Raw genomic sequence first — 27,229 nt, 5'->3', positions numbered from 1 at the left:
CGATAACTTGAATGGGGATTAAGTGATTTAATCGTGCAGCTCTTCTAGACTTTCCAAATGTTATTGGAGCAAATTCAGATAGTGAAACGAGTAATTTTGTGGGGGTTGCTACACACACACAGAATTTATCCACTGATTTACAGACGTCTCTTTCTCCATGTAAGTTTTTGGAAAAGGTCTTTTTGGGCCCTAGGGCATCCCATGATGAACACAGCACTATGTCAAATTGACTTCAAAGCCCAGCGCATTTTCTGGGGGCCTGAACAAAACCTGTAAATTATTATATTCAACTGGAGTGAATGAGATGAGGGGACGATATGACAGCACTGTGAGTGAATGAGAGAAGGCAGGGCATGTGGGCACTGCAGCATTTTGTGTGTCAACAAGGTGTTGGAGAGAAGAAAGAGTATCAGTATTCAGAATCAATATGTATAGACCAGAGATGGGGACTCGAGTCTGAGACTCAAACTCAAGTCGCACTTAAGTCACACAAATAGCTGACTTCAGACTTGACTCGGACTCGACCCAAAAGACTTCAGACTTGACTTGCGACTCGACCCAAAAGACTTCAGACTTGTCAACAACCTGTTTTCACGCAATTATTGCATTTTAAATTCATGTATTTTGATTTTCTTTTATTGGTGCATATACATTGGGGAAACGTATGACGAGCTGCATGTTCCCTGCCCTTTGTCATAATATGCAACATAACGCATGCGCTATGCCTTATGTGCACGCACTCACATATAAAAAAATGCATTGACGATGGCGACACAAAGTCCTCCCAGAGTTGTGCCTTTTGTCATTAGTTTTGCTTTCAATAACTTCGTAAACAGTGGCAGTAAGCGAACAGCTAAATGCTAGGTGTGTCGAACTTCATCAGGCATCTCAAAATGCACCCAGATAGGTCAGTCACTTGCAATGTGAAAGAGACATTACATTTAGCGTATATTGTCACAGGTAACAAGCTAACCATCGCAAGGTGTTGTGCTAATACTGGGAACAGGCAAATTGTATCTTTATAGTTAGTAGTTGCTGAGGCTCAGACATCCATGGCGCACAGGAGGCGGGACGCACGGATCCATCTCCCCAGGAACAAACTGGGTGGGCAAACTCATATGATGCGTAATTGATCCCGTGGATGATTTGTATGCTATTAAGTGAACAAGGTGTACCCGGTCCACCAAACACTGGGCCGTCTTGAATGTCTTAATTCTGCACATGTTTCTGTTACTGTAGTCCTATTTACTATTTCACTCATGCGTGGCGCAGCAGATCCATGCGCACTGTCACCTGCCATGTAGACGCTGGCCTCACTAACCTCTCCTCCTCTGAGTCGGATCTCCCAGATCTCTCTCAGTTTAACTGAGCATACTAACACTTAGAAAATAAATGGCATTGCAAAGTGTTGTGCTAATGCTGGGAACAGGCAAATTGTATATTTATAGTTGTATCCATATGATGTGACAGACTTAGGTTAATATTTCACCAGGTCTGAGGGCTAGAGGGATGTGTTAAGTAGACCCCATAAAGTTATCCTACAACTGATTTTGATACTGTACTGTATGGATGGTAGCTACAGGACATGATTTTAATTCATAAGATTTAACAATACAGTGTTAGGGACAGATCAGATGGCCAGAGACTTGAGACTTGACTTGAACTTGCCCCTCAAAGACTTGAGACTCTACTTGGACTTCCAAAAAATGACTTGTGAACATCTCTGGTATAGACAAATCAATATTTTGGACAACACTAGTCCAAACTGCACAGATGTTATTTATACCTGGCTGAAATCTGATCAAAATGTAAACCACCTCCAGATGTGGTCTGGATGATCCAAGGCCCACCTACTTTTTATTCTCAGCTTAACTGTCTGACTTCACTGGGCAGTGGGACTGTCTTAGCCACTGTAGAAAAGATGGTTTGTTAGACAATCAATCAATCAATCAATCAGCTGGTGACATTGGTGTGTGCAGAGACATTTTGACAACCGACGCTTTTTGAATAAGCTTATCCACAGATAACAAGGCCGCAAGACGATGTGAAATAAAGATGATAAACACACACACACACACACACACACACACACACACACACACACACACACACACAGTGATATACACATAGATGCAGACAACACTGTTTCCAGTACAGAGATCCAGGACATGTTTAGCCTAGCATAGCACAGGTTTGGGGGCACGGCAGTATGAAACCAGTAGACCTCTGGGGTTATTCATTATTTCTTTTCTGAGCTTGGTGGTCTTGCCTGCTGAGCTTTCCCTCACTCGTAGACTGCTTTTGGAGGTCAGGACTTGACTGCATAATGAGCTGGTGCTTTAGTAAATTACACGCACATTGTGGCTGCAAAAATCATTGACCTCTGTGGTGCACATTTGTGCTATGCAATTTTCTCAGTAAATGTGGGCTTACAGTATGTTTTTTTATTTGCGTGTTTGTGCCTGTGCAGGTAGAGGAGGGCGGTAAGGCAGACAGTTTGGAGCAGCCTCTGCTGGTGGGGGATGAGATTATCATCATCAACGACGTGGAGCTGACTGGATACAGACAGGAGGCCATCACTCTGGTCAAAGGATCGTACAAGACTCTGCGGCTCACCATCCGCAGGTACAGACTCTTTGTGCATGTGTGTGTGTGTGTGTTATGACTTCTGCATGGGCCTAAAACTGAGACCCAAACCCAGCATGTAAGCGTGTCTATAAGGCACAACTCAAGTGAAACTGATTGGTACTGTCAAATTTGCGACCCAAACCAAACCTGACATTCAAAGCCATATTTCTGTTGAATTGAATCCAATACTGACCTTTAGCTCATAGCTCACCTGGTTAGTTTGGCTATTTATAACCCCATCAGGTTGAGGTTGTGTAGCAGAACTTAAATACTAAATACCTATTCTGCACATTCCTATATCGTCATATTAATAAGATAACATTTAGAATACCAAATAGATGGGTTTCTGGTGTTGTTTTTCCACCATAAAAAATCTTCTGTCACCAGGAGCAGCGGCGATTAACGTTGGTACTCTCCTCCACAGCCGAATTGATGCATTTGCATAATGAGACAGTGAGTGGAACATAGAAACTCAGATGCACGACAATATTCAGTTATAATCACTTATATTCACACTAAGGTATGCATGCCCACAGTATTCATCCTTTTATATATGTTAAATATCAGAAATAAAGGTGAAACTAACTTTCTCACTATAAAAGTTTTGTCCCAGCATGGGAGTTCCGTGTGGGCGCTTTACGCTAAATTGATATCAGGAATGTTAGTTATGTGACTCATTTGAACAAAGCAATAATGTTTCTAAAACGTGACAATGTGAGCATTTGCACCGCGATTATATTAACCATTTAGTTTACTAAAAATGCTGTAATTTATGTTTCGGCATCTGTCTTATGCTTTTTAGGTTTACACTGCAGGTTATATGCTAATTAAATGATTAATTATTAAGTCATTAAACATGACACATTTTTTAGCTAGTTTTACCTACAGCATCATTTTGTAAGCATGTGGTATTTATACTGTATAAATCATTTAAATTAATATCAAAATTATAATCATTATATTTGTCAATTAAGTAGGAATACCGTAGCATTAAAGTCACAATTATTTTGTGTTAGGCTACAAGCATCTTTACGCTAATGTTGAATTAAACCTGTATTGAAATATGGGTCTTACATTATTTTATGGTACACTAATAAGATGTAATAAGCCATAGTTTACATCAAATTAGACCAAAACTAGATATAGTGTGGTCTTTATAGTAAACAAACAGTTATACCCTAATTAGACACCATATTCCTGAATTATGCTGTAATTGGAAACTGCATATAATGTCACATTAGACCCAAATTATACTATACTTAGACACTAATTATTAATTATGAAGAATTCACAACTTTATGTTCAGAGACATTTATTTTGAAATTGCGGCGCGTTTACTTCCGCCTCATTCACTTGCCACGCAGGGCGCAGATGGTTCCCACTCATCTTGTTTTTCTGTGCAGAAATCGCTGATGGTAAGTAATAATACTACTGCTATAACGTTCATGTAGCACAATAACTAGATTCTCTGTATTTCCTGACGTCGATGTTAAGCATATTCATTTGTAATACTTCAATACTGGTAAAGACCTATTTCAGTAATTAGTCTGTTAATTAAATGTATTTTATTTTTATTAATTAAATTAATTGTATTATTATTTTATTAATTAAATTAGCCTTGCTGGGTAACGTTACTAAGCTAATTACGTTAGTGTTAGTGTGTTCCGTGTTCCCTGGCTAGCCTAGTTTGCTTGCTCTGTAATTTATTTTTGTTGTGAAGGAATGCAGATCTCATTTACAGTCGTTAAATGCTTTTATTAATGCTGTGACAACTCCTATACTCATGTAACGTTAGGTCCTATTTATATTCTTTGTGTTTTATTACAGAAACTGTAACATCAATAATATTACCCCTATGTTGTAATTTTACTGTTTGTTATGTTAATTATTTAAATCTTCAAGGAATAGGCTAATAATACTCTGTGCTCTCTTCATAGGCAATCGACGAACAGTCCAGTGTCGCGCTGTGACCATACACAGGCGAACTGCAACAGTTCACCACGTTTCACTTCCAGGATTGCTCCGGTGCCACCAAAAAATGACTCTTTTCGGCCAGATGTCCGTTACCTTCCACTTTCTTTGTGTTGTAATTTTAAACTCTGGTCGATTTATGAGGACTATAGTTAACTGCTCCTCAGATCTCTGCCGTGTAAATCGAGTCACCAGCTAGACTATCTGTCCAATCTGAGTTTTCTGTTCCACGACTAAAACAACCTTTGACCGTACATGTTCCACCAAAACAAGTTCCTTTCCGAGGCTATTTTGCAGCGGCACCGGGGCTCCGTCCGGCACTTAGCACCGCCCAAGACAATTGTGATTGGTTTAAAGAAATGCCAATAAACAGGGCATGTTTTTCTCCCATCCCGGAATGCTGTGTGGACTAGCCAGACCCCCCTTCGCAGCACTGTGGAGGAAGGTCTGGCAATGCGAGACTACAATAGGCCTACACAATCAATCAATAAATAAATAAATACATATCTTAAAATACCACGTGTGTTTATATTTACGTGTGTGGAACTCTGTCCACCAATTAGCCATTTTCGTGTCACTAATTACTTTTTAAGAAAGTGTAATGAGATGTAACAAGATCTGACAGAGGGAAACAAGGATGAATCCCACTTTAGATTACGGTATGGTTTTGTTGTAATTTGTTACAAATGACCTTCTAAGAAAGTCTAATAAGATCAAACAGTCCTCGCAGCGTTCATGTTACTGTGGTCGGATAGCAAATGACATTAAAAGGCTGTGCCCGATATTTGGTTTCTAATTAGAGTGTAATTTGGTATAACAGTAACTAAATACAGTATATTTGGGGTTTAATATGGCAATATATGCAGTTTCAAATTACCGCATAATTTAGATGTATGGTGTCTATTGTTACTGTAATCAGGGTACAACTGTGTTCGTTTTCTCTCTAATAAAGATCACGTTATTTCTAGTTTTTTAATTTGATACAAAGTAGAGCTTATTACGTTCTAATAGTGAACTAATTACAGCATATTTTAGGTGTATGTTGTCTATTTAGGGTACAACTGTGCATTTACTGTCTAGTTAAGGTCACATTATTTCTAGTTTGGTCTAATTTGATACAAAGTATGTCTTAGATTGGTGATTATCTTCGTACAAAGAGCCCATATGAATGACATTTTAAGAAGTTCCCTCCTATCTTCGTTTGTTTGTTCATGCTTCTTTCCTTCATTCCTTCCTTCCTTCTAGTCAGCCAGTGTAATCTCTAACCGGTCAGGATCTACTGACATCCTGGTTCATAGTCCAAATCACAGCTAGTTGTCTGGAATAAACACACACGCACAGGCAGGCAAACACTGTTCATTACCTGTTATCTGTCATCATTAATTACTAGTGCTGTATATAGAGAATAAAAGTGAACTTGAATGTATTTAATGCCCATCTAAATGATATCTGTTGGTCAATTCAGTAACATGCTTTATCAAAATGAACTGTCTGATAAGGTAGATTTATTTTCTTGTAGCTGTGAGACAGTTACTGACTTGTGTTTAGCTCTGGTTTCAGCTTTACCAGAAGTTAGCTATGTTTAAAAAAAGTTCACTCACTTCTGCTGTGTCCATGGCATGTACACTACCTTCTGCTAACAATCCCACAATACATTTAATAGATGCAAAAAATACTTTTGTACAACTCTACAGTGTCTGTGATTTTGCAAAATGATGATGATTAGTATGTGTTCGATATCTCAATTTACTGCTCACTATAGAGTAAACTATTGATTAAATGTAGGGAGTAGTGAAAGACTGAACGAGGGAGGGATTTTAGACACAGCCATAAGCTACAAATATTACCTCAGTAGAAACGAAGAGTCCTGGGTTTTGCAGAATTATTCTAAACAGCTTTTAAACATCAAATTACTCTTACTGAATGTTAGCATAATCTATCACTTCTCGTATATAATGCAGTCCCTCCAGGATTTCGCTGCCTTTTTTTGAGATTGTTGCGGCCCAAAATGCCTGATTTTGGGCCACTTTTGATAGAAGTTGCGATGTCTTTTGTATTTTTGTTGCAATGAAGTTGCGAGAGACAGTGAAAATTGCATTTTTTGGGTATACTTCTTTAAAAATAAATAGGAAACTTGTTTCGGGGAGAATAAAACTACTCTGGGCTGAGGGTTCCTAGTAACCTTACCAAAAAGCAGGATGCTGCAAATGTTGGTATAATATGGCTGGTGGATTTAAGACAAAAAATTATAATTTATTGAATTAATCAAATTTTAACATATCTGTCAATGGCTTGTTGATCTTTACATTGTTAGTTAATTTCCTATCCTGGACTGGGACACACATTTATACGGTTTGATAAAGTACTTATTGGACTTTAACTTATCATTGCACTTACAATAACGAGCGTAGCTGTCCTCAATTTAGGTTATCGTGTACGTCTCATCTTCAGTTTTTCCTGCATCCACCGTGTGTGTTTGTGTGTGTGCGCACGTCAGTAGCGGGGGGGACTGAGCAGCAGCCCCGCCCGCTGCAGAGAGCCAACAGGATTGAAACAGCAGCAGCTTTCAGCGACTTTAGAGTGAAAACACGTTACAGCGTACATTGATGTTAAAATGTTGGCAGGACCGTCTGAAATGTTTTTCACTGTACATTTTGTTTTGTTGTCCTTGTTTCTTCATATCAGAAACAAGGAAATTAATTTGGTGACGTACGTGTGTTACGTCAACCTGTACTCCCGCCTGGTCAGTGGCTCTCAGAGGTCGTGGTCTTTTTAGCGGCCGTTGCGGTAATTTTAAGCCAAGAAAGGGTTATGTCAGCTGGGTACAGAGCTTTGCGAGAGCACAAGCTTTTATGACTGTCAACATAGCCAGCATACTTTGCTGCACTGTGGAGTAATGTCTGGCAATGCTAGCATCTAGTTAACATTGACATTGTGGGACATTGGGTTCAGCGTTCTCAACCTGGCAACCCCGTAAACTTCGAGTCTGGGGAGGAGGGGCCTGCTCTCTCTAGTATTTTGAATTTGATCTGCAGTAACCATTTTATATGCTAGCTGCCACTATTACATATTGCACCTTTAAATGTATTTTTTTTAAATAGGTTTTACAAATTGCTCCTCAGTTTGAGTCACACTTCTACAAATCTGGTATGATAAAAGGGTACAGTTTCCACATACCATAGAGTGTATATGAAGATGAACGACACGTCTCCACTTCCTTCCACTGTACAAAAGTGAAGCCAAAATATTCCGGATATGGACGCTGCCATCTTGAGACCAAAGATCAAGACTTTCAGTGACAACAACTGCTCCTATAATTGTTGTGCATCCGATGATATAAAACTTAACCTTTGTACAGAAAAATACTTCTACACACATCTACAACGAGTGCGTCGGAGGGGGACAAGCAGGTCAAAAGTTGCAAAGAAACTCCTGCACACTGTCTAACTTGCCAAAAATATGAAGTTTAATTAGTGACGCCAATTGCCCTGACCCAGTGTGTCAAAAGTGACGGCAAGAGTCCCGACCAAGCGCGTCTGAATATGACGCTAAAGGAAACTTTTTGCGTCAATAACAAACACCAAAGGCACCTGACCAAGCATCGCTTTTTGACGCGATGGGAGTGAGAATGTGTTGGAGCAAACACAGAGGAAAAGGTGAAGATTGCTATCAGCTACAACCTATGGCTATGATCCTGACATGGACAAGCAAGACCATCTCTGCGTCCATCTCTACATCAAAGGGGGAAGCTAGACAAGCATGGAGGAATTGAACAATCAACTGCCACTCCTCTGCTGGACATCCTGTTGGCCAGTATGCAGGTGTTGGACAGTGAGCTGGCCTCCTTGCCTGCGTTGGTTTCCTGCAGGAGCCGTGTCCTTTTGCCGAGACTTGGCCGGATCCTGGAGTGCCTGTTCCATTAAACCATGTGACTCTTTTTCTGATGGCCACATTTTGCTTCATAATGAATCATGCAAGTTGAAGGAGCTGATAGGATAAAAAAACATTCTGGAATTGTGACTCATACGATTACATGTGAAAAATAAAACAGATTGGTGGGGGGTGGGATTTATGACCTATACTGCAGCCAGCCACCAGGGGACGATCAAGATTTTGGCTTCACTTTACCACTTTTCCATTCCGACTTCAGACCTATCTCCGCCCATTATGACGTTTTCAAGGTGTAGTGCAGGGAAATATGATCCACCGTGAGCACGGTGTATTTTATTTTGAAAATTAACCGGATGTTTTATTTTGCTTCTGAGCTTGACTTCCTGTCCCGCCCTATCTGCCCTGTGCTGAATTGCTGCGGAGCTCTCCGGCGTCCGGCAAAAATAGAAGCTCTGCGTATCTGCTCTGGAGGGCTGCGGATCACCGGAGCTTGGACGGAGTCGGAACGCAGCCGTTCCGCAGTCAGTGAAAATACACACATTGACTTGGAATGGAAACCTATTGACTCCGCCGCCGTTCCGGAGCAGATCCGCAGCCGTTCCGCAGTTGGTGGAAATTGTGGGTAAGGGGAGCTGTCACGTCGTCAGACTTTATAGTGTATGAGTCAGACACTAATGCTAGCTTCTCTTGGTCAGTTTAGATAGCATTCTAATCAGGTCTTAGCACAAGGACAGCAATGGTTAGTTTTACACAGTAGCTAGCTAAGAAGTGGATCCCAAATTATTACATAAATTGGATGGATCAATGATGAAATGATGAGTTTCCAGATAAATTGACAGAAATGAACTATGTCCGTGTATTTTTGTGGAGATGGACACATTGGATGTTTGAAAACACAATCAGTCACTGTCAAGTAGCATCTCTTTTCACGTTGATGCCTAGGTGAAAGCCAGGTATATATTTGGGTTTTGGGTGTGACTGCTAGCAACGCTGCTGTTGCTACTGCAGCTTTATTTACTGGAAGACGCATGGAAGTTATGACACAATACAGGACTTTAGACTTCAGACAGAAACACACACACACACACACACACACACACACACACACACACACACACACACACACTGCAGGACAGATTTAGATTGTATAAGCACACATGGCATTATGGGAAGATGTGACAAGGAGGGAAGGCATGAGAATTTCTCCTCCAGACAAGCAGAGAACAGCGGTGTGTGTTTTGGTCTGATCAGCTTCCTATAGAACCTAATGGGGAACCACGAAAAGACGACTGCTCTCAGGTCTGTTTTTATAGAAGTAGATATATGGTAAATACTGTTGAACTAGTATGATAATATCTATTATGTTAATTTGGGCTTGTACTGCTCTGAACTCAGACTAAAAGGTTTGAACAGTGGACCTTGATTTGTATGTTGTGGAAATGTGCAGTGGACTGTGCAGTAGGTCAAACTCTGCAATTGCATACCTGGGCTGCATTCACCCTTGGACTATAGTGTCCTACTGAATTTTCTTATCCAAGCAGACAAATACAAGCTAATTCTGAGCAGAAAAGGCATTTTTACACACAATATGTGTGTCAGATGATGTCTGTAGCACACAGCAGAAGTATTATACAAAAATAGTCAAGGTACAGTAAATGTAAATCAGTAAATGAGTAAATGAATATGATTAAATTCAGGGACGTCGTTAGGCCTATTTTAGGGGCCTGAAGCTACCCCAAAGTGTTCCTAAGCCCCCCCAAATAATAATAACAAAAATAATATAAATAAATATATATATATATATATATATATAATTATTTTTTTTACAGTGCACTCTGTATCACTCACTACTTTGAATCAATCTTCCTTCACCATTCATCTGTTTGTGTCGTCGTGCACTGCAGTCTGTTTTATTTATATTTCACGAACTGTCAGCTGGTGGAAAAGGCAGAGACGGAGGCTCAATGAGCGCCCGCGTGCACATAATGGTATGTGGACGAGCGAGGTAGAGAGTGACTGAAATGAGAAGAGCGCCTGGTGGCATTAAAACAAGCAACAAACAGCAAATCAGAGAAATAAAACGTTGTTTTCGCCGATTTCTCACTCAAAATGGAACTGTAGCATGCATCACACTATCACTAACGTTATCCAAATTCATATTTAGAAATAACAAATAATATATCCAAATACAAAAAAGCTGGAAAGTCGAAAGTTATGGCTATGAAGATTATACACCGTTTCGTCTCGTCTCATTGGTGTAAACTGGCAGCTTTCAGAACGGTGCGTTGCAAATAGCTGCAGGATTCATCTCGTCGCGAGTCTTTGGTTTGAAAGTGAGGGAGAGAGATAGAGAGAGAGAAGCAGGAGTTTGGCAGGGCAGCTGATTTTGACCAAAGCGGCTTGATTGAGGTCATTAACATTAGCAGTCTACAGCAATGGTTCGCAAAGTGGGGTCAAGGGATTCCCAGGGGTCCTTGAGGCGGTTCCAGGGGGTCCCCAGCAAAAAGTGAAATAACTTTTTTCATTATAATTCCATCCATAATTAACACAATGTTTCTTAGATTCATTTATAGACTCATTCATAGACTTTCTGTAATAAAACATCTAAAAGCAAAAATCCTATCAGATGGGGACCCTTGGACAAAATCTAATCAAATGGGGGTCCATGGTCTAGTTTCTGTCAGTTTAGGGATCCTTGATGTCAAAACATTTGAGAACCCCTGGTCTACAGGGCTAAAAAAGTGTGGGGTGTTTTGTTTTCTTAACAACAGGCATTTGTTGGTAGGTATAGGCACTAAGGCACAGCCTAAACTAAATTATTTTATGATATTTATTATATATGCTATATTCTGACCAACTTAACTTTCTGCATTCATTTGCTGTAATAAATTGGACAAGTATGTAGATGTTGTAGGCTAGGCTATACATGAGCATACTGTACATACATATAGTAATCGTTGAAACTTTTATTCCTCTGCCATCAGGTTATTAAATTCAGACAGTAGCTACTTTAAATAGGATCCTCATCAACAGCTTACATGATAAAGTATGCAACAATGGCTATTTATTATTTTATTCTTTCTATAATACTGTAATTTGTCATGGTACACTGACCTCTGTTTGCCTGTTTTACTGATTTGTGCTGGACATTTTGGATGTTGACATGACACTGATTCAACCACTCTACCGTGCAGTAACAGTAATTAAGTGTAATTAAATAGTCTTATTTTGACCTGCAATTTATCTAATAGAGAGAGGAATTACAGTAGGTACAGTATTACTTTATCACACATTTACACGAGCAGATGGATAGCATTTAAGTCATAGCCTAAAGAATAACTCAGCAGGAGCGCAGTCTGGCCTAAGTAAGTTCCCCCCATGCAACTTTGATGTATCTAAAAGCTAACATTAGAGTAACTTTGTAAGTAAGATTTTGCAAGGAAAAGTTTTGCATAGCCTGGGGGTAGGGCTGCAACTAATTTTGGTAGTCGACTAATTTGTTGATTTTTTTTTTCGATTAGTCGATTAGTCAACGATTATTTCACATGTCACACCCTCGATTTCTGCTTTGGTCAGGGCTCCTGTATCGGGCTCCAGTGCTTGTTTTACCTCACCTGCTCAAGTCTGTACACCTGTGAATGTCACCTAGTTGTCCTGTCTCTGCCTTAACATAACTTCAGTTCCCACAGCAAATTCAAATTATGACCCATGAAACATATGAATATGAAGCTTAAGCTTGATAGCTTAATGAAATGTATTTGTGACAATAATACTGGTGGTTGCAATCAAAATAAAAATAAAAAAATTAAATAAAACACTAAAGTGCAAATGTAAATGTAGCACTCTAGAATTTTTTGTCCTGCGCCAGCGACAAGACGTTGCAGTAGAACATCATTGGTCATTTCTATGACAACTTGTAAAACAACGTAGCTAAAATTGAAGAAATGTAACAAAGTATTATTATTATTGTCAATTATAACATTATTGCCTCAGCCCCATAGAGGGTCTCCCTCACTCCTGTTTTTTTTGTTTACACTGAAATAGCAATATCTATGTAATTAGACTTCCATGGAAAGGGGGTATTTAACTATGTAACAGCCAGTGTGGGAAATATTGCGTGATGCCAGAGACAGATGAGCTCACGACGCTCACTCAAGGTGTACATTTTAATTATTTTTATTTTTCAATTTAGCTGTGCACAGCTGTTCTGTGATGAGTGTCTTGCTCTTCTCTTTAATCACTTCCTCTTTGCATTACTCCATCAGATCTGCTCCTGCAGCTGCAGAGTAACAGCCTCTTAGGGACAAGATTTATTAATTTAAACTGATTGTTGCTTCAGAAAGACCAACGTCTGCGAGTGTGTGACAGTACTCTATTTTGCAGGTGTTGTGAAAAGGTGTGTGTGTGTGTGTGTGTGTGTGTGTGTGTGTGTGTGTGTGTGTGTGTGTGTGTGTGTGAGAGACTTTGGCAGGTGTTTGAATGCACCATGTCCAAGAGACAGATTTTTTCTGAAGCAGATGCAAGCTAGTTGTATAGTTGTTTTTTTAATGTGTTTGCATGTCAGTGAGACAAAAGGTGTGTGTGTGATGTTGACACCAAACACAACTGTCAGACACGCCTCACTCACCACACCTCTCTCTCCTCCATACCTGCTGCACTCCCTCTGATTGGTGCATTCTGGGGAGCCCTGATTGCCTGAGAAAGAGTAGTAAACAGACAGAGAGAGATAGATATAGCCACAGCTACTTAGAGAGAGAGAGAAACAACCATGCCATTGGTGTACTCACAACAAGCTGAAAACAAACCAGTGTTTTCTGAGGAGCTGCCAGTCAGAGCTGTAAGTCTATGGAAGTATGTGTGTTTGTGTGTTTTGAGTCTGCATAGTTTCACCGTTTTTAGTGAATTTGTTATATGGACTTAGGACAAATCCCACTCAAGTTCGAATCAGTCTTCAAGTGAAGGTTGGTGGTATGATGTTAGAAACTTTACTATGTAATATTAAAATGACAGCCTATATCACAATTTCATTTTATTTGTATTTTATTTTCAGGTCGTCTAACTGACCTGTTACCTGGCCCATCAGACTTATTACTTAGTACTGATAGAAATGATGGACAACACTACAAAAACAAGAGTCTGTTATCAGTTGTCAATCTACCGATTGTGAGCTCTGGAGAGTTTGACACTTCAACAATTTTTGGCCAACAGGCTTGAGCAGGTCACGCCCGTTTCAGGTTGTTGGGTTCCAACATGTAGGAATGCAGTTTGTTACTGGTAACAAGTGTGTTTGGACATTTCACAAATATTTTTCCTTGATTATCTTTATTACCAATAAAACGTCTTTGTGCGTATTACTGCCATATAGGTAAAAACAGTGACATGGCAGACTGGCACCTCTCTCCAGCTACCAGTCAACACTGAGTCTAGTGTTTTGATCAGTGCTGTTTACGGGCTGTAACTATTTTTTCAACCGGTGGTTGTAGGGACTTCCTGGAGTCTTCTTGTCACCATGAGGTTGACAGGCAACCAGCAAAGCCGTTGCACAGAAGTACTGGGTGGATGGATAGATACAATGTGGTGATTAGCTTGATTTCGAGGTGTTTGTAGGTGTATGTTTGAACTTTGGACAACCACATGCTGTCCCTAGCTCTGTACTTAACACACAGAAATGGGATTGATATTGATTGCCTTAATTCACACTACCAAAGAAAGTGAGCAAGCGCATTTCCCAAAATGATAAACTATTTGTGTGTGTGTGTGTGTGTGTGTGTGTGTGTGTGTGTGTGTGTGTGTGTAGATAGGAGTAGGAGTGGGCATATGGTGTAGATGTTCCCAGTGTAGCATAGCCTATGAGGTTTGTTTTGTGCCTTCTTTTAACTGAGACCTGACACTCTTGAGGGGGGTGAGGTAAGATTATCACCACTCACCTTTGTTTTGTGGCTTCTTTTAACTGAGACCTGACACTTTTGAGGGGGGTGAGGTAAGATTATCACCACTCACCTTGTGTGTGTGTGTGTGTGTGTGTGTGTGTGTGTGTGTGTGTGTGTGTCTTTTATTACTCTTTGCATTGCACCTTGCAGCTGTTTGTGTTTGTACTTTAATCCCCAGTAAGTAGCAGTCTGCACTTCACTGGTTTTCCGTTACACAAAGAGTTTTTGTTTTCCTGAAGGCACAAGATGAAAACTACAAACAGCATCATTTGTAGTGTTTTTCAAATTGGCAGTATTGTGTGTCAGATACAAGATCAAGGTACTTGGACAGTGGCAGCAAGAAGACTAGACTACATGGCAGGGAGTAGTCAACAGAACCATAAGTTGGACTGACATGTGGAAGATTCCCTAAGCCAGGCTAAGCTTCCTCATTAGGTCCACTTATGACACCCTACCAAGCCCCAGCAACCTGCGTCTGTGGTTTGGCTCGGATGAAAACTGCCAACTCTGTAGTTCCCCAAACCCAATCCTGCAGCACATCCTGTCCAGCTGTAAAACAGCGTTGGCCCAGGGTCGGTATAGGTGGCACCACGACCAAGTCCTACGGAAACTGGCAGAGGTCTCGAGACGTGCAGGTTGGAAGCATCCAGAGGCCATTCACCTGCATCACAGCGGCTGATTCATTTTGTTGGCCAAGGAAAGGTGGCACAGAAATACCTGGGTGCGAATGGAACCTGAGGGTGGATCTCGACCAACAGCTCATGTTCTCAACAGAGATCCACAACCCCCCTGTGACCAGACACCGTCTTATGGTCTCCAACCGCCCAAACAGTGAACATGGCAGAGCTTACTGTCCCATGCGAGGGAGGGATGGAGGCAGCCTTCGAGAGGAAGAAGGAGAAATAAATGGGGCTGACAGCTGAGTGCAGAGAAGCAGGATGGTCAGCTGTCAGCTACCCTGTGAAAGTTGGCTGCGGGGGGTTTGTAGGAACATCCACCCAGCGCTTCCTGAGGAGTGTGGGAGTGACTGGCACAAAGTTAAAGAAGACACTCCAAGAACTGGCCAAGGAGGCAGAACAAGGGAGCTTCTGGCTTTGGCTAAGGAGGAAAGACCGGTTGTGGGGAAAACAAGGATCCTAGGGGCAGCTGCAGGGGGCGGTAGAGAGACGTCCCTACCGTGGCTCCACCTTCCTGAGATGTTCCGGGATTAATGGAGCGAAACATCTATGAAGGGTAGCTCCTGACTGATGACACCGATGGCACCGTCAGAGGTGCAACAGGCAGCAATGCCCTGCAGGTAATCCCTTACCTGTGCTTCCACGCAATATAAAATCAATAATCAATGTAAATATGTTGTTTTCCATCATGCATTAGTTCAGAGTTGTAACAAAATTTTGAATGAGAGACAAGATAATCAATGTCTTGATTTACAGTAAATTACAGTGGGGCAAAAAAGTATTTAGTCAGCCACCAATTGTGCAAGTTCTCCCACTTAAAAAGATGAGAGACCTGTAATTTTCATCATAGGTACACTTGAGATCATGAGTACTATGAGAGACAAAATGAGAAAAAAAAATCCAGAAAAATCACATTGTAGGATTTTTAATGAATTTATTTGTAAATTCCTCTGGAAAATAAGTATTTGGTCAATAACAAAAGTTCATCTCAATACTTTGTTATATACCCTTTGTTGGCAATGACAGAGGTCAAACGTTTTCTGTAAGTCTTCACAAGGTTTTCACACACTGTTGCTGGTATTTTGGCCCATTCCTCCATGCAGATCTCCTCTAGAGCAGTGCTGTTTTGGGGCTGTCGCTGGGCAACACAGACTTTCAACTCCCTCCAAAGATTTTCTATGGGGTTGAGATCTGGAGACTGGCTAGGCCACAACAGGACCTTGAAATGCTTCTTACGAAGCCACTCCTTCGTTGCCCGGGCAGTGTGTTTGGGATCATTGTCATGCAGAAAGACCCAGCCACGTTTCATCTTCAATGCCCTTGCTGATGGAAGGAGGTTTTCACTCAAAATCTCACAATACATGGCCCCATTCATTCTTTCCTGTACACGGATCTGTTGTCCTGGTCCCTTTGCAGAAAAACAGCCCCAAAGCATGATGTTTCCACCCCCATGCTTCACAGTAGGTATGGTGTTCTTTGGATGCAACTCAGCATTCTTTCCCCTCCAAACACGACGAGTTGAGTTTTTACCAAAAAGTTCTATTTTGGTTTCATCTGACCACATGACATTCTCCCAATCCTCTTCTGGATCATCCAAATGCTCTCTAGCAAACTCCAGATGGGCCTGGACATGTACTGGCTTAAGCAGGGGGACACGTCTGGCACTGCAGGATTTGAGTCCCTGGCGGCATAGTGTGTTACTGATTGTAGCCTTTGTTACTTTGGTCCCAGCTCTCTGCAGGTCATTCACTAGATCCCCCGTGTGGTTCTGGGATTTTTGCTCACCATTCTTGTGATCATTTTGAACCCACGGGGTGAGATCTTGCGTGGAGCCCCGGATCGAGGGAGATTATTAGTGGTCTTGTATGTCTTCCATTTTCTTATAATTTCTCCCACAGTTGATTTCTTCACACCAAGCTGCTTACCTATTGCAGATTCAGTCTTCCCAGTCTGGTGCAGGTCTACAATTTTGTTTCTGGTGTCCATTGACAGCTCTTTGGTCTTGGCCATAGTGGAGTTTGGAGTGTGACTGTTTGAGGTTGTGGACAGGTGTCTTTTATATTGATAACAAGTTCAAACAGGTGCCATTAATACAGGTAACGAGTGGAGGACAGAGGAGCCTCTTAAAGAAGAAGTTACAGGTCTGTGAGAGCCAGAAATCTTGCTTGTTTGTAGGTGACCAAATACTTATTTTCCAGAGGAATTTGCAAATAAATTCATTAAAAATCCTACAATGTGATTTTCTGGATTTCTTTTTCTCATTTTGTCTCTCATAGTTGAAGTGTACCTATGATGAAACTTACAGGCCTCTCTCATCTTTTTAAGTGGGAGAACTTGCACAATTGGTGGCTGACTAAATACTTTTTTGCCCCACTGTAGGTGCGTTGCTGGAAAGCGGGAGTTTTACTTTGTGCACGTGCATGAATTCATGCGCGGTTATCTTTTCCCAGCTGCAGTTTATAAACACTGTTGCCCATTTCCAATCTCTTTTTCACTCTCACTTAAGTCAGACAGAGTCACAGAACGCAGACTTGGAAGTTGCTGCAGGTAAGCTCGGACCGACAGACATACTAGAGACAGATGCACTGCAAGCTAGCACATCAACTTAACATTATTGTTATTAGCTGACATCAAACTTGGAGAGGAAGGAACACAAGTTTACCTCACTTACACCTCACCTCCAGTGTGTCTTTCTCTTTCCATGAATGGACTACATTTATATAGTCTTAACGAGTTTACACACTCACAGGGAGGGAGAAAGGAGGACAAGGAACGAAAAAATGGGAGCACTAGAACAGGTAACGGCGGCACTTGGGAACTGAGGGCAGCAGGGCTCAGGATCTGGGGACCGAGGGCAGTGGGGCTCGGGGACCGGGAACTGAGGGCAGCGGCGAAGGCGAAACCCCTCTGGCAGCCGGGCAGGATGGCGAAGGCGGAGCCCCTCTGGAGGCCGAGCAGGATGGCGAAGGCTGACTCCTTCTGGAGACCGGGCAGGCCGGCGAAGACCCTCTGGAGACCGAGCAGACCAGCTAAGATCCTACTAGATATTCTCAATCATAAATCTAAGAGCTGACTGACTGGGTTGTCTCATCTATATTAATGACACCACATTATTTTTTAAGGCTGGTAGTGTTTGTGCTGTCAGTGTCCTCAGTAACTCTGCAGTCAGTCAGTTACTATTTTACCAAGCAGGTTTGGCAGCTGTCTTCTGTTGTTCTGCACTGGTCTTACAATTTGCATGTGCTTTGTTTTGTTTGTGTGACTCATACAGAATGCAAAGCTGATCACCCTTGTTCAGTCTTTGTGTTCTGGGAAAGATTTGGCTAAAATGACAGAGATTACTCTGCACTCTACACTCCACAAGATAGTAAAATCTTCTTTCTGGCATGATCCTTTAATTATTTTTTTTATCTTGTGAGTTTGTAGACACATAACAACAGTACAATCACAAAAAAGCATACACATAGTGTCTTTAATATACACTACACAGCCAAAGGTATGTGGACACCTGATTATTTCAGTAATTTGTGTTAGTTAAACATTTCATTCCAAAACCATTGGCATTGATCTGCTGCTATAACAGCTTCCAAACTTCTGGTTTCAGGCTTTCCACCAGATTTCGGAACCTGGCTGGAGTTATCTCCAATTCAGCCACAAGATCATTAGCAGGGATTCAGACTGTAAACAGCCTTGCAATAAACTAAACGCATGTTGGCGCACACACTGTATTGGGTGAGGTTGCCCCGATTTCCCCATTGTCTTAGTCAAATCCAAGGAAATGGTGGACTTGTTTGAAATGTGAAAGAACAACAGTGGCAATAAAACAACCAATGAATCCCCCAGTGTGGCAGGTAGATTGTCCCGCCAATTGCAAAATTCACCCGCATTTGGTGTGGTGGTCAGGTGTTAATTTTAGGCCCTGCCGATGAGACAATGAAATACAATCCAAGTTGAGTATCTTGTTGAGTAACAGATGAATGTGTTATCAGATGACAAAACATTGCCATAATACTCTCTCACCGAATTTTAATCAGTAAATAGTAGAACTACATTACAAAGTAATCTACCTCTGCTTGTATTTATATAAGTCAAAGCAGCGCCTTGTCGGAAGAGGTCACATTGCATTGGGAAAAAGTTGAGCCAGGTGTTGGCATTTCCCTGTGCTGCCGGACTGGCTCAATTCAAATGAATGAAAGAGCTGCGTTTTTTCACGCAGGGTGGAAGTCGGTGTGAACATGAGGTTAGTCACCATCTGATGTTAGGTGATTAGGTCTAGCTCACAGTCAGTGTTCCAGTTCATCCTAAAGGTGTTGGATGGGGTTGAGGTCAGGGTTCTGTGCAGACCAAGCAAGTTCTTTTACACCTAACTGTGAAAACCTTTATGGTGCTGGCTTTGTGGACAGGGACATTAGTCATGTTTCCATCTAATTGTCAAGCAAATTTTAAACAAACTTTTAAAATGTCGCAGAAAAAAGAAAATGCAAATTAGAAGCGTTTCCATCAACTGGTTTAGAGCGAATAAACTAGACTACGCAAAGCGTAGTTTCGTCACAAGTTGACGTTACGCATGGTTTTAGATTGCAAACCGGCTTGCTAAATCAAAGAGTTTAGAAGCTCTTTGGCTAAATGGAGAGAGGTAGCATTGTACAAGTTGGCCACCTGTGCAGAATGCAGCGATGTGGCAGAGACATTTGGTGTCATCGAGACAACCGTTCACCGCTGTGTATATGCGGTGTGCAGGGCCATACGATTCAAGCTGTTGAACCAATTCGTGAATTTACCCGACGTGGCTGAGGCACAGGCTATAGCGCACCGCAACTCCACTACGCACCTTGTGCCACAAGTGTACGGCGCACTGGATGGGACCTATATCCCGATCCTTGACTATAGTCATGTGAGTTACATGTTCGCTACGTCACAACTTATTCGGCAAAGCTGTTTCCATCTCCCATTTTGCGCATTAACTCTTTTTCGAAAAAGGCAAAAACCACCTCAAGCGAGTGTAAAAACGCTTTTGCAATTTTTTTTTGAATTTTACAGTTTCCATCATTATTTTCTAATGCATTACTTCAAAATGCGCATAAAAATATGTTGATGGAAACATGACTATTGTCATGTTGAAATAGGAAAGGGTCAAACACAAACTGTTGACAAAAAGTTTGAGGCTACATATACACTACTAAATTTTAATTTTTTGGCAAACAAGAGTTGTAGCTCCAGTAGCAGAACTAATCTCCGTTCATATTACCACGTTTGAGAATGCATATCACATGGCCATCGCATACACTTGGCATGCACATGCCGATGTAAACAGGAAGCAGATTGTCTGACACTACTTTGCGCTTAAAAATCATGGATGTATTTGTTGAAAATACAGAAAATATTTCGAAAGAGAACAACAATGGCGAAATGTAAGACCAGGGATTTATTTGCTTTGATCGACGACAAAGTGGAACTCTTACTGAAAGGTATGTAAGCCTACCTAACCAATAAGACTGACTGACATGCATCGTCGTTCCCAAATTTCTCCGTTTGTGCCTGTCCAGTAGTAGTAGTGTGGACTTGGGGCGAAACATTGCAAAAGATATTTGTTTTTAAACCAAAACATAGTAGTGTAAATGTAACCTTAACCTTAGATACGCATTTTGACGTCAAAATACGGTGATATGATTTGTCACTTTAAACTACATGAAAATCAGGTGACTGCTTTGAGTTTACTCGTTGACGTGCAGTAGCCGTCTCAGTCTAACACTTGATGGTAGTAGGCTAAAACAGCGTAGCAGCCACAAGCATGCTGGAAAAATAAACCAAAGAAGAAGAGTTCGACCAATCACAGCACCGGGTTCCTTCCTCTTAAATGTCAAGCTGGGATATTGGCTGCTGATAGCAAAACAAAAACATCAAATACAAGTGTTATTCCTCTCTCATTCCTGTTCAGTTTGGTTGGTTTCCACAAGGAAAGACGGTGCTTGCAAAGGTAAACGGGTTTGCTGTAGAAAGGTGAAATTGTGAAATGAATTAATTTACGTAGCCTACCTGTCAACTTTGGAGAAATATTTATTTATATTATTAATAAAGCCTTGCATTTGGTATACAAAGTCTTGGATTTCATTACAAAGGTCTTATATTTTTTTGCCTTTTCTAGGATTAAATTAACAAAATTAACTGTTACTAATGTAGGCTAATTAAAAACTGACCGGAGCCCATCGCTGGACACACCGAAGGACAGAGACACAACGTAAACACGCCTCTCTGACCAGTACTGGGGGGTTAGCGGTTAAACTGAGCGGAGGATGTGCGGAATGTGTCTGTGTGTGTCAGAGTCTGGCTGGCCGCTCTGCACCTTCAATTCAATTAAATTCCATTTTATTTATAATATCAAATCATAACAAGCGTTATTTCAAGACACTGTACAGATAGACCACACTATATAATTTACAAAGACCTAACAATTCCAGTAATTCCCCCAGGAGCAAGCATTTAGTGCGACAGTGGCAAGGAAAAACTCCCTTTTAGGAAGAAACCTTGGTGGTGAGAAAAACTTCCTTTTAGGGAGAAACCTCGGACAGACCCAGGCTCTTCGTAGGCGGTGTCTGACGGTGCCGGTTGGGGGTGTGATGAACAGTGGCAATAATAGTCACAATAAAGATAATGGAACAATGACTAGAAATAGTAGGTGTAGTAGTTTATGGCATAGCAGGGCACTACAGGGCGTTACAGGACATAGCAGGGCACAGCAGAGCATAGCAGGGGGGAGTAGCAGGACGTAGCAGGGCGTAGCAGGACGCAGCAGGACGTAGCAGGGCACTGCAGAGTGTAGCAGGGTGCAACAGGACATAGCAGGGCCTTCAGACAAAGCTCAAGCTAACAGGCTAATGGCTTATTAGCCAAAACACCGAGCGGTAACATCTGCAACGATTGGATCTTACTCTCTTTAACGTTAAAGGTTATCTGCTACTGTAGCAGAGCTGCAAGTAAACGAACTGAGCTGTGTTTTCAGTGTTAAACACTGCTGCAGGTATTCATACACGACTGTTGTTGGTGATTTACAGAGGTGGAAGACTTACTCAGATCATGTATTGCAGTAAGTAAAAACAGTGTTGTAGAGTTACAAATTACTTGTCAGTTACAAGTCCTGCATTCAAAATCTTCCTGAAGTAATTCTAAGTCAAGTCAAAATATACTTAAAGTACCAAAAGTAAAAGTGCTCATTATGCAGTGTAATATATCTTATTTTATTGGATTATATTATGATCCAATAAATTATATTAAATATGACTGATAATTTAAATAAAATGTTTTATTTAATTCAAGTAGCCTACTTGTACATGATTATTTTCTAGGGTTTAAAATGTATACAGATTTGACATTTTCCCCTCATACTTCTGTCGTAATGGGTACGAAGTTGGCATTGAATTTAATTTGAATTGGTATTAAAAAGGTCTAAAAAAGCCTTGAATTTAAGTTGGAGGATCCTGGGGGTACCCTGTAATATTGTTTGTGTGACTTTTTCATTGTAGCCTAGGTTGTACAAACCATCACGAAAAAGAATTATAGGAATCGTATAGTATATACGTATACGTATAGCGGTGGTTTATGGGAGGAGTAGTTCCTTCGCTCTGAGATTACGATATGTACACAGTCTTGTACCTTTGACTTTTTGGGGATTTTCTGTTCGTTTTTTTACTCGAAATGATACGTTGAATGCTTATGAGTCACGTACCACCTGGTTAGCCTAAGGCATGGTCTAAAACTCTTTATATACGGATTTTTCCAGACGTCAATGGAAGAAATGAATGGGAAATTTACTTCCAGAACCCAAGGTCTCTCAGAGGAGGGGTGGGACTGTTGAGCTCTATACCCCAAGGTCTTATAAAGCTTTAATGCATTTTTGTGAACATTAGGGATTTCGTTAGCTGCTACTGTCCCTTCAATCCTATGGGTAAAGATCGCAGCTAGCTGCAGGCCCTGGAGCTCCATCAGGGCCTCGGCATTTTGTAGTCCAGTAACCCAGAACCGGTGACTTTGCGCGGGTATGGCTTCCCTACGTGACGGAGATCCAGCTAGCTCACAGCGAGTCTATGAAGTAGGACAGGCAGGGCGGCGAGGCAGCACCGGCCGCTGTCACGTAGCCTGCTGAGCTCCTGCTGAACTGCGACACACAGTCGGACAAAATTTGCAATTAACCATCAATTTTCGTAAAACGGCCCATATTTGACCTCTACATAGTTGATTTCTCGCATAAAAAAGTCTCAGAAGTGAATTTAGTAATTAAATAGCGGACCTCTGGAGATCTGCATGACCTAGCTAGATTCAGAAGACTAAGCTGACCTCAGGTCAGTGGTGTAGCCTATGCAAATGTTGGGGCGTGACAAAGACTAGGATTTGGGATGCTTACGTCAGCTTCCAGCTTTGTTGAGATTCGCCCGTTTTGAGCGGCAGTTTCAAAATGTGAGATTCGCAGAGGATAGGGGTATCAATGGGATTTTGAGCTTCTATGTATGTCCTATTTACCCACCGAACTGTCGTTATTCAACTATGACAAGGTAAAATCAGTTTTGCATTCTATCACCCCTTTAAGCTCCAGTAAGCTTTAGCTTTTAAAACTTCATACAAGGCCCAAACAAAAGAAGCGTTGAATGCAAAATATCTGGACTCTAGCTCAAAGACTTGAGACTTGACTTGGACTCTAGCTCAAAGACTTAAGACTTGACTTTGCCTTTGCCCTCCTTACATTTGGGTGTGATGTTAATGATCTGACGATTTAAGCTCACTCTGTTAACATAATCTTTGCTAGTATGACTATTCTCCAGCATCCGGTTCATATAATTGATGTATCTTTAGGTATCTTTTTCATTCAGGTTTCTTAATGAAAAAATAAAAAATGTAAATAAAAACAGGAGGATTGAAATCGGAAATGTACTTAGAGACAAATCGATGCCAAGGGTAATTTGAACACTGATTCTTATTCTGATTCTGGTCTTGTAGCAAATTGTAATCACAGTTGTGTAGTTGGCTGTAGGTGCCCCCCTTCCCTTCTCTCTCTCTCTCTCTCTCTCTCTCTCTCTCTCTCTCTCTCTCTCTCTCTCTCTCTCTTTGTCTTCTTCCATTCATCTCCAGTGACTCTCTGTCTTTGTGCTCTTTTGTTGTTGTTTGACGTAATCGAGCTCAATGAATGTTTGAGTTTCTGTGCTGAAAAAAGAAGAGGAAGAAGTCATTACAGGGACAAACCGCCACAAAACCGTATACCAGGCAACTGCTTTATGTGCGTGTCTGTGTGTTTATTAACAATATTGTAGGAACGCAAAAATGTTCACATAGTCACTTTGTGGGAACTCATCTGTCAACTCTGTCATTGCTGAAATTGGGCCATTCTGCTGCCTCTAGAGCAGGGATCTTCAACAGGGGGTCCGGGATCCCTAGGGGGTCCTCAGAGTCAATGCAAGGGGGCCTCCAAATTTTTTGTTATTTAAAAATAATTTCAAAAATTAAAAAGTCTTAACATGAATCCAACAAAATATAGCAAATATAACTCCCCACTGGTGATAGGCTTACTGGCCTATAGCTAAGGTAGTCACTAAGGAGTTAATCCTAAGGATTAACTGTGCCACATGTACGTTTAACATTAAAACATGATTTATAAACTCATGCTAACAATTATTAGGCTATTTTAATAGCTTAGTTTTCTATGCAAAAAAGGTATGTATAAAGGCTCTAGGCCGCCCTACACGTTACTGTAGGCCCAGTTTAATATGCAACTTCATTTAATACAATATATTTAGTCAGGGGTCTCTGCTACGTCTCTCTTTCAGTTAAGGGGCTTAAAAAATGTTGAAGACTCCTGCTCTAGGGAATAACTGTAGGTGTAAATGTAAGTGATTTCAACATACATCACTTAAAGTCAAACTCTGTTGTAGACTAAACAACCAGACCAGGCCACCCTAGCGGTCTCAAGAAATCTAAACCAGTGAAACGCAACGGTCGCGGTTTTACACATCATTAACATTGTGAAACAGTCGCAGTTTGGTTACAGTTTGCTGAGGGGCGCAATCCCCTGCCCCTGGCTGAATCCGAGTTGCTACCACCGCTATAAGGTCCGTCTAGTCCGTTTTCAGGCTGCTGACCACTCTCCTACCAATAGCAAAGAGGCGGGGACGCAGGTGTACTACTTGCTAGTTCTTTGTAAGTAGCTTATTCTTGTTTTGTTGTATATTTCGGGTTAACCTATCTCAAGTAACAAGCTGGGACGACAAGGTAAAGTTACCGACCAGGAACAAGACCACAGGGCTAGCAACGCAGAGTAGTATCCTAGCTTCTTAGCCTAGCTTGTTAGCCTTCACTAGCTTGGTAGCTTCGAGCTAGATGGACATGGTTTCAACAACCGGTCTTCTTTCAGCCCGCCTCAGCTCCACTACGCTCCACCACTTTCAAAGATTTTTTTTGTTGGTCTTATATTTGATAGTATAGCTGAAGACAGGAAAGGGGAAGAGAGAGGGGGGACAACATGCAGCAAAGCCCCACCCTCCACCTTTTGGCCCATTTTTGGATTAGCTGATGTCAGGCACTGCCAAGATGGCGACAGCTGGAGCCATTGGGAACCACCCACTTTGAGCTTAATTTTGGCTATACAATCTGTAAACTGTTCCTGCTTGATGTTGAGGCCCTGTATTGGAGAGGATCCGTGTGTCAAAGTATTGTTTAAAGAACCTTTTGTTAGGTTTAGCAATAGTTTTTAACTGGACCCACAATGCAGACACGTAAACAGAAGGGGGTTGAAAAAACAGTTTTAATGACCAAAAAGTGCAGGTGATCCAACAGAGACGACAGGTGAGGCTCAACGTGGCTGGACACGACTGCAGAGGGATGTATGACCTTGTCAACGACAAACGGGCCAATGCAGTGGGGCGAGATTTTTAGGAAAAGCCTAATGAATGTTATTCCTCTCCCTGCGTAACCTGTAACCTATGTAACACATAATGCATAAGGTATCTGCTGTGAGCGGCCACACGTGAGAGAAAGCTCCAGTAAGCTTTAGCTTTTAAAACTTCATACAAGGCCCAAACAAAAGAAGCGTTGAATGCAAAATATGTGGACTCTAGCTCAAAGACTTGAGACTTGACTTGGACTCTAGCTCAAAGACTTGACTTGACTTGGACTCTAGTTCAAAGACTTCAGACTTGACTTGGACTCTAGCTCAGACACCCCTGCCTTTGACCTCCTTAGATTTGGGTGTGATGTTAATGATCTGACAATTGAAGCTCACTCTGCTGTTAACATAATTTTTGCTAGTATGACTATTCTCCAGCATCTGGTTCATATAATTGATGTATCTTTAGGTATCTTTTTCATTCAGGTTTCTTAATGAAAAAATAAAAAAGGTAAATAAAATCAGGAGGATTGAAATTGGAAATGTATTTAGACACAAATGGAGGCCAAGGGTAATTTGAACACTGATTCTTATTCTGATTCTGGTCTTGTAGCAAGTTGTAATCACAGTTGTGTAGTTGGCTGTAGGTACCCCCCTTCCCTTCTCTCTCTCTCTCTCTCTCTCTCTCTCTCTCTCTCTCTCTCTCTCTCTCTCTCTCTCTCTCTCTTTGTCTTCTTCCATTCATCTCCAGTGACTCTCTGTCTTTGTGCTCTTTTGTTGTTGTTTGACGTAATCGAGCTCAATGAATGTTTGAGTTTCTGTGCTGAAAAAAGAAGCGGAAGAAGTCATTACAGGGAAACACAGCCACAAAACCGTATACCAGGCAACTGCTTTATGTGCGTGTCTGTGTGTTTATTAACAACATTGTAGGAACGCAAAAATGTTCACATAGTCACTTTGTGGGAACTCATCTGTCTACTCTGTCATTGCTGAAATTACTTCACTTCTGGTTTACTATTATTTTCAAACAGGACACAAACCCTCGTCACCTTACTTCGTGCTTTGCTCTCGTCATAATGATTACGGGCACTACTGGGGGCGCTGCCACTATAAATGTAAATATGCATCATAATTGCTGCTTGAACGACTTATGGTGGCATTTTTCAGGCGAGGACATTCAAATTACCAGTAGTCTGGATTACCAGATGTACAGTGCTGAGATAAAACCTGACATCTATTTGAAAGGGTACCATCGCCGCGGGTTA

The 27,229-nt window shown here is 41.3% G+C and overlaps 1 protein-coding gene across 4 annotated transcripts in view; it reads left to right on the top strand.

Moving 5' to 3' along the window:
* shroom3 (shroom family member 3) overlaps positions 1–27,229 on the top strand; it is a 122,887-nt gene that overhangs the window by 18,222 nt on the left and 77,436 nt on the right. For 2 of the 4 annotated variants that reach the window (XM_078271614.1, XM_078271613.1), the window contains exon 2: positions 2,471–2,625. In XM_078271614.1, coding sequence (XP_078127740.1) covers positions 2,471–2,625 — 155 coding nt within the window. Of the gene's footprint in view, positions 1–2,470; positions 2,626–13,239; positions 13,328–15,661; positions 15,718–27,229 lie in introns of those variants that run through there. The other 2 variants (XM_078271617.1, XM_078271615.1) reach the window with 2 other exon arrangements.

The sequence above is a fragment of the Sander vitreus genome, chromosome 16 (genome assembly GCF_031162955.1).
Source record: "Sander vitreus isolate 19-12246 chromosome 16, sanVit1, whole genome shotgun sequence".
Lineage (NCBI taxonomy): Eukaryota > Metazoa > Chordata > Actinopteri > Perciformes > Percidae > Sander > Sander vitreus.
This window is presented reverse-complemented; position numbering and strand designations above follow the sequence as displayed.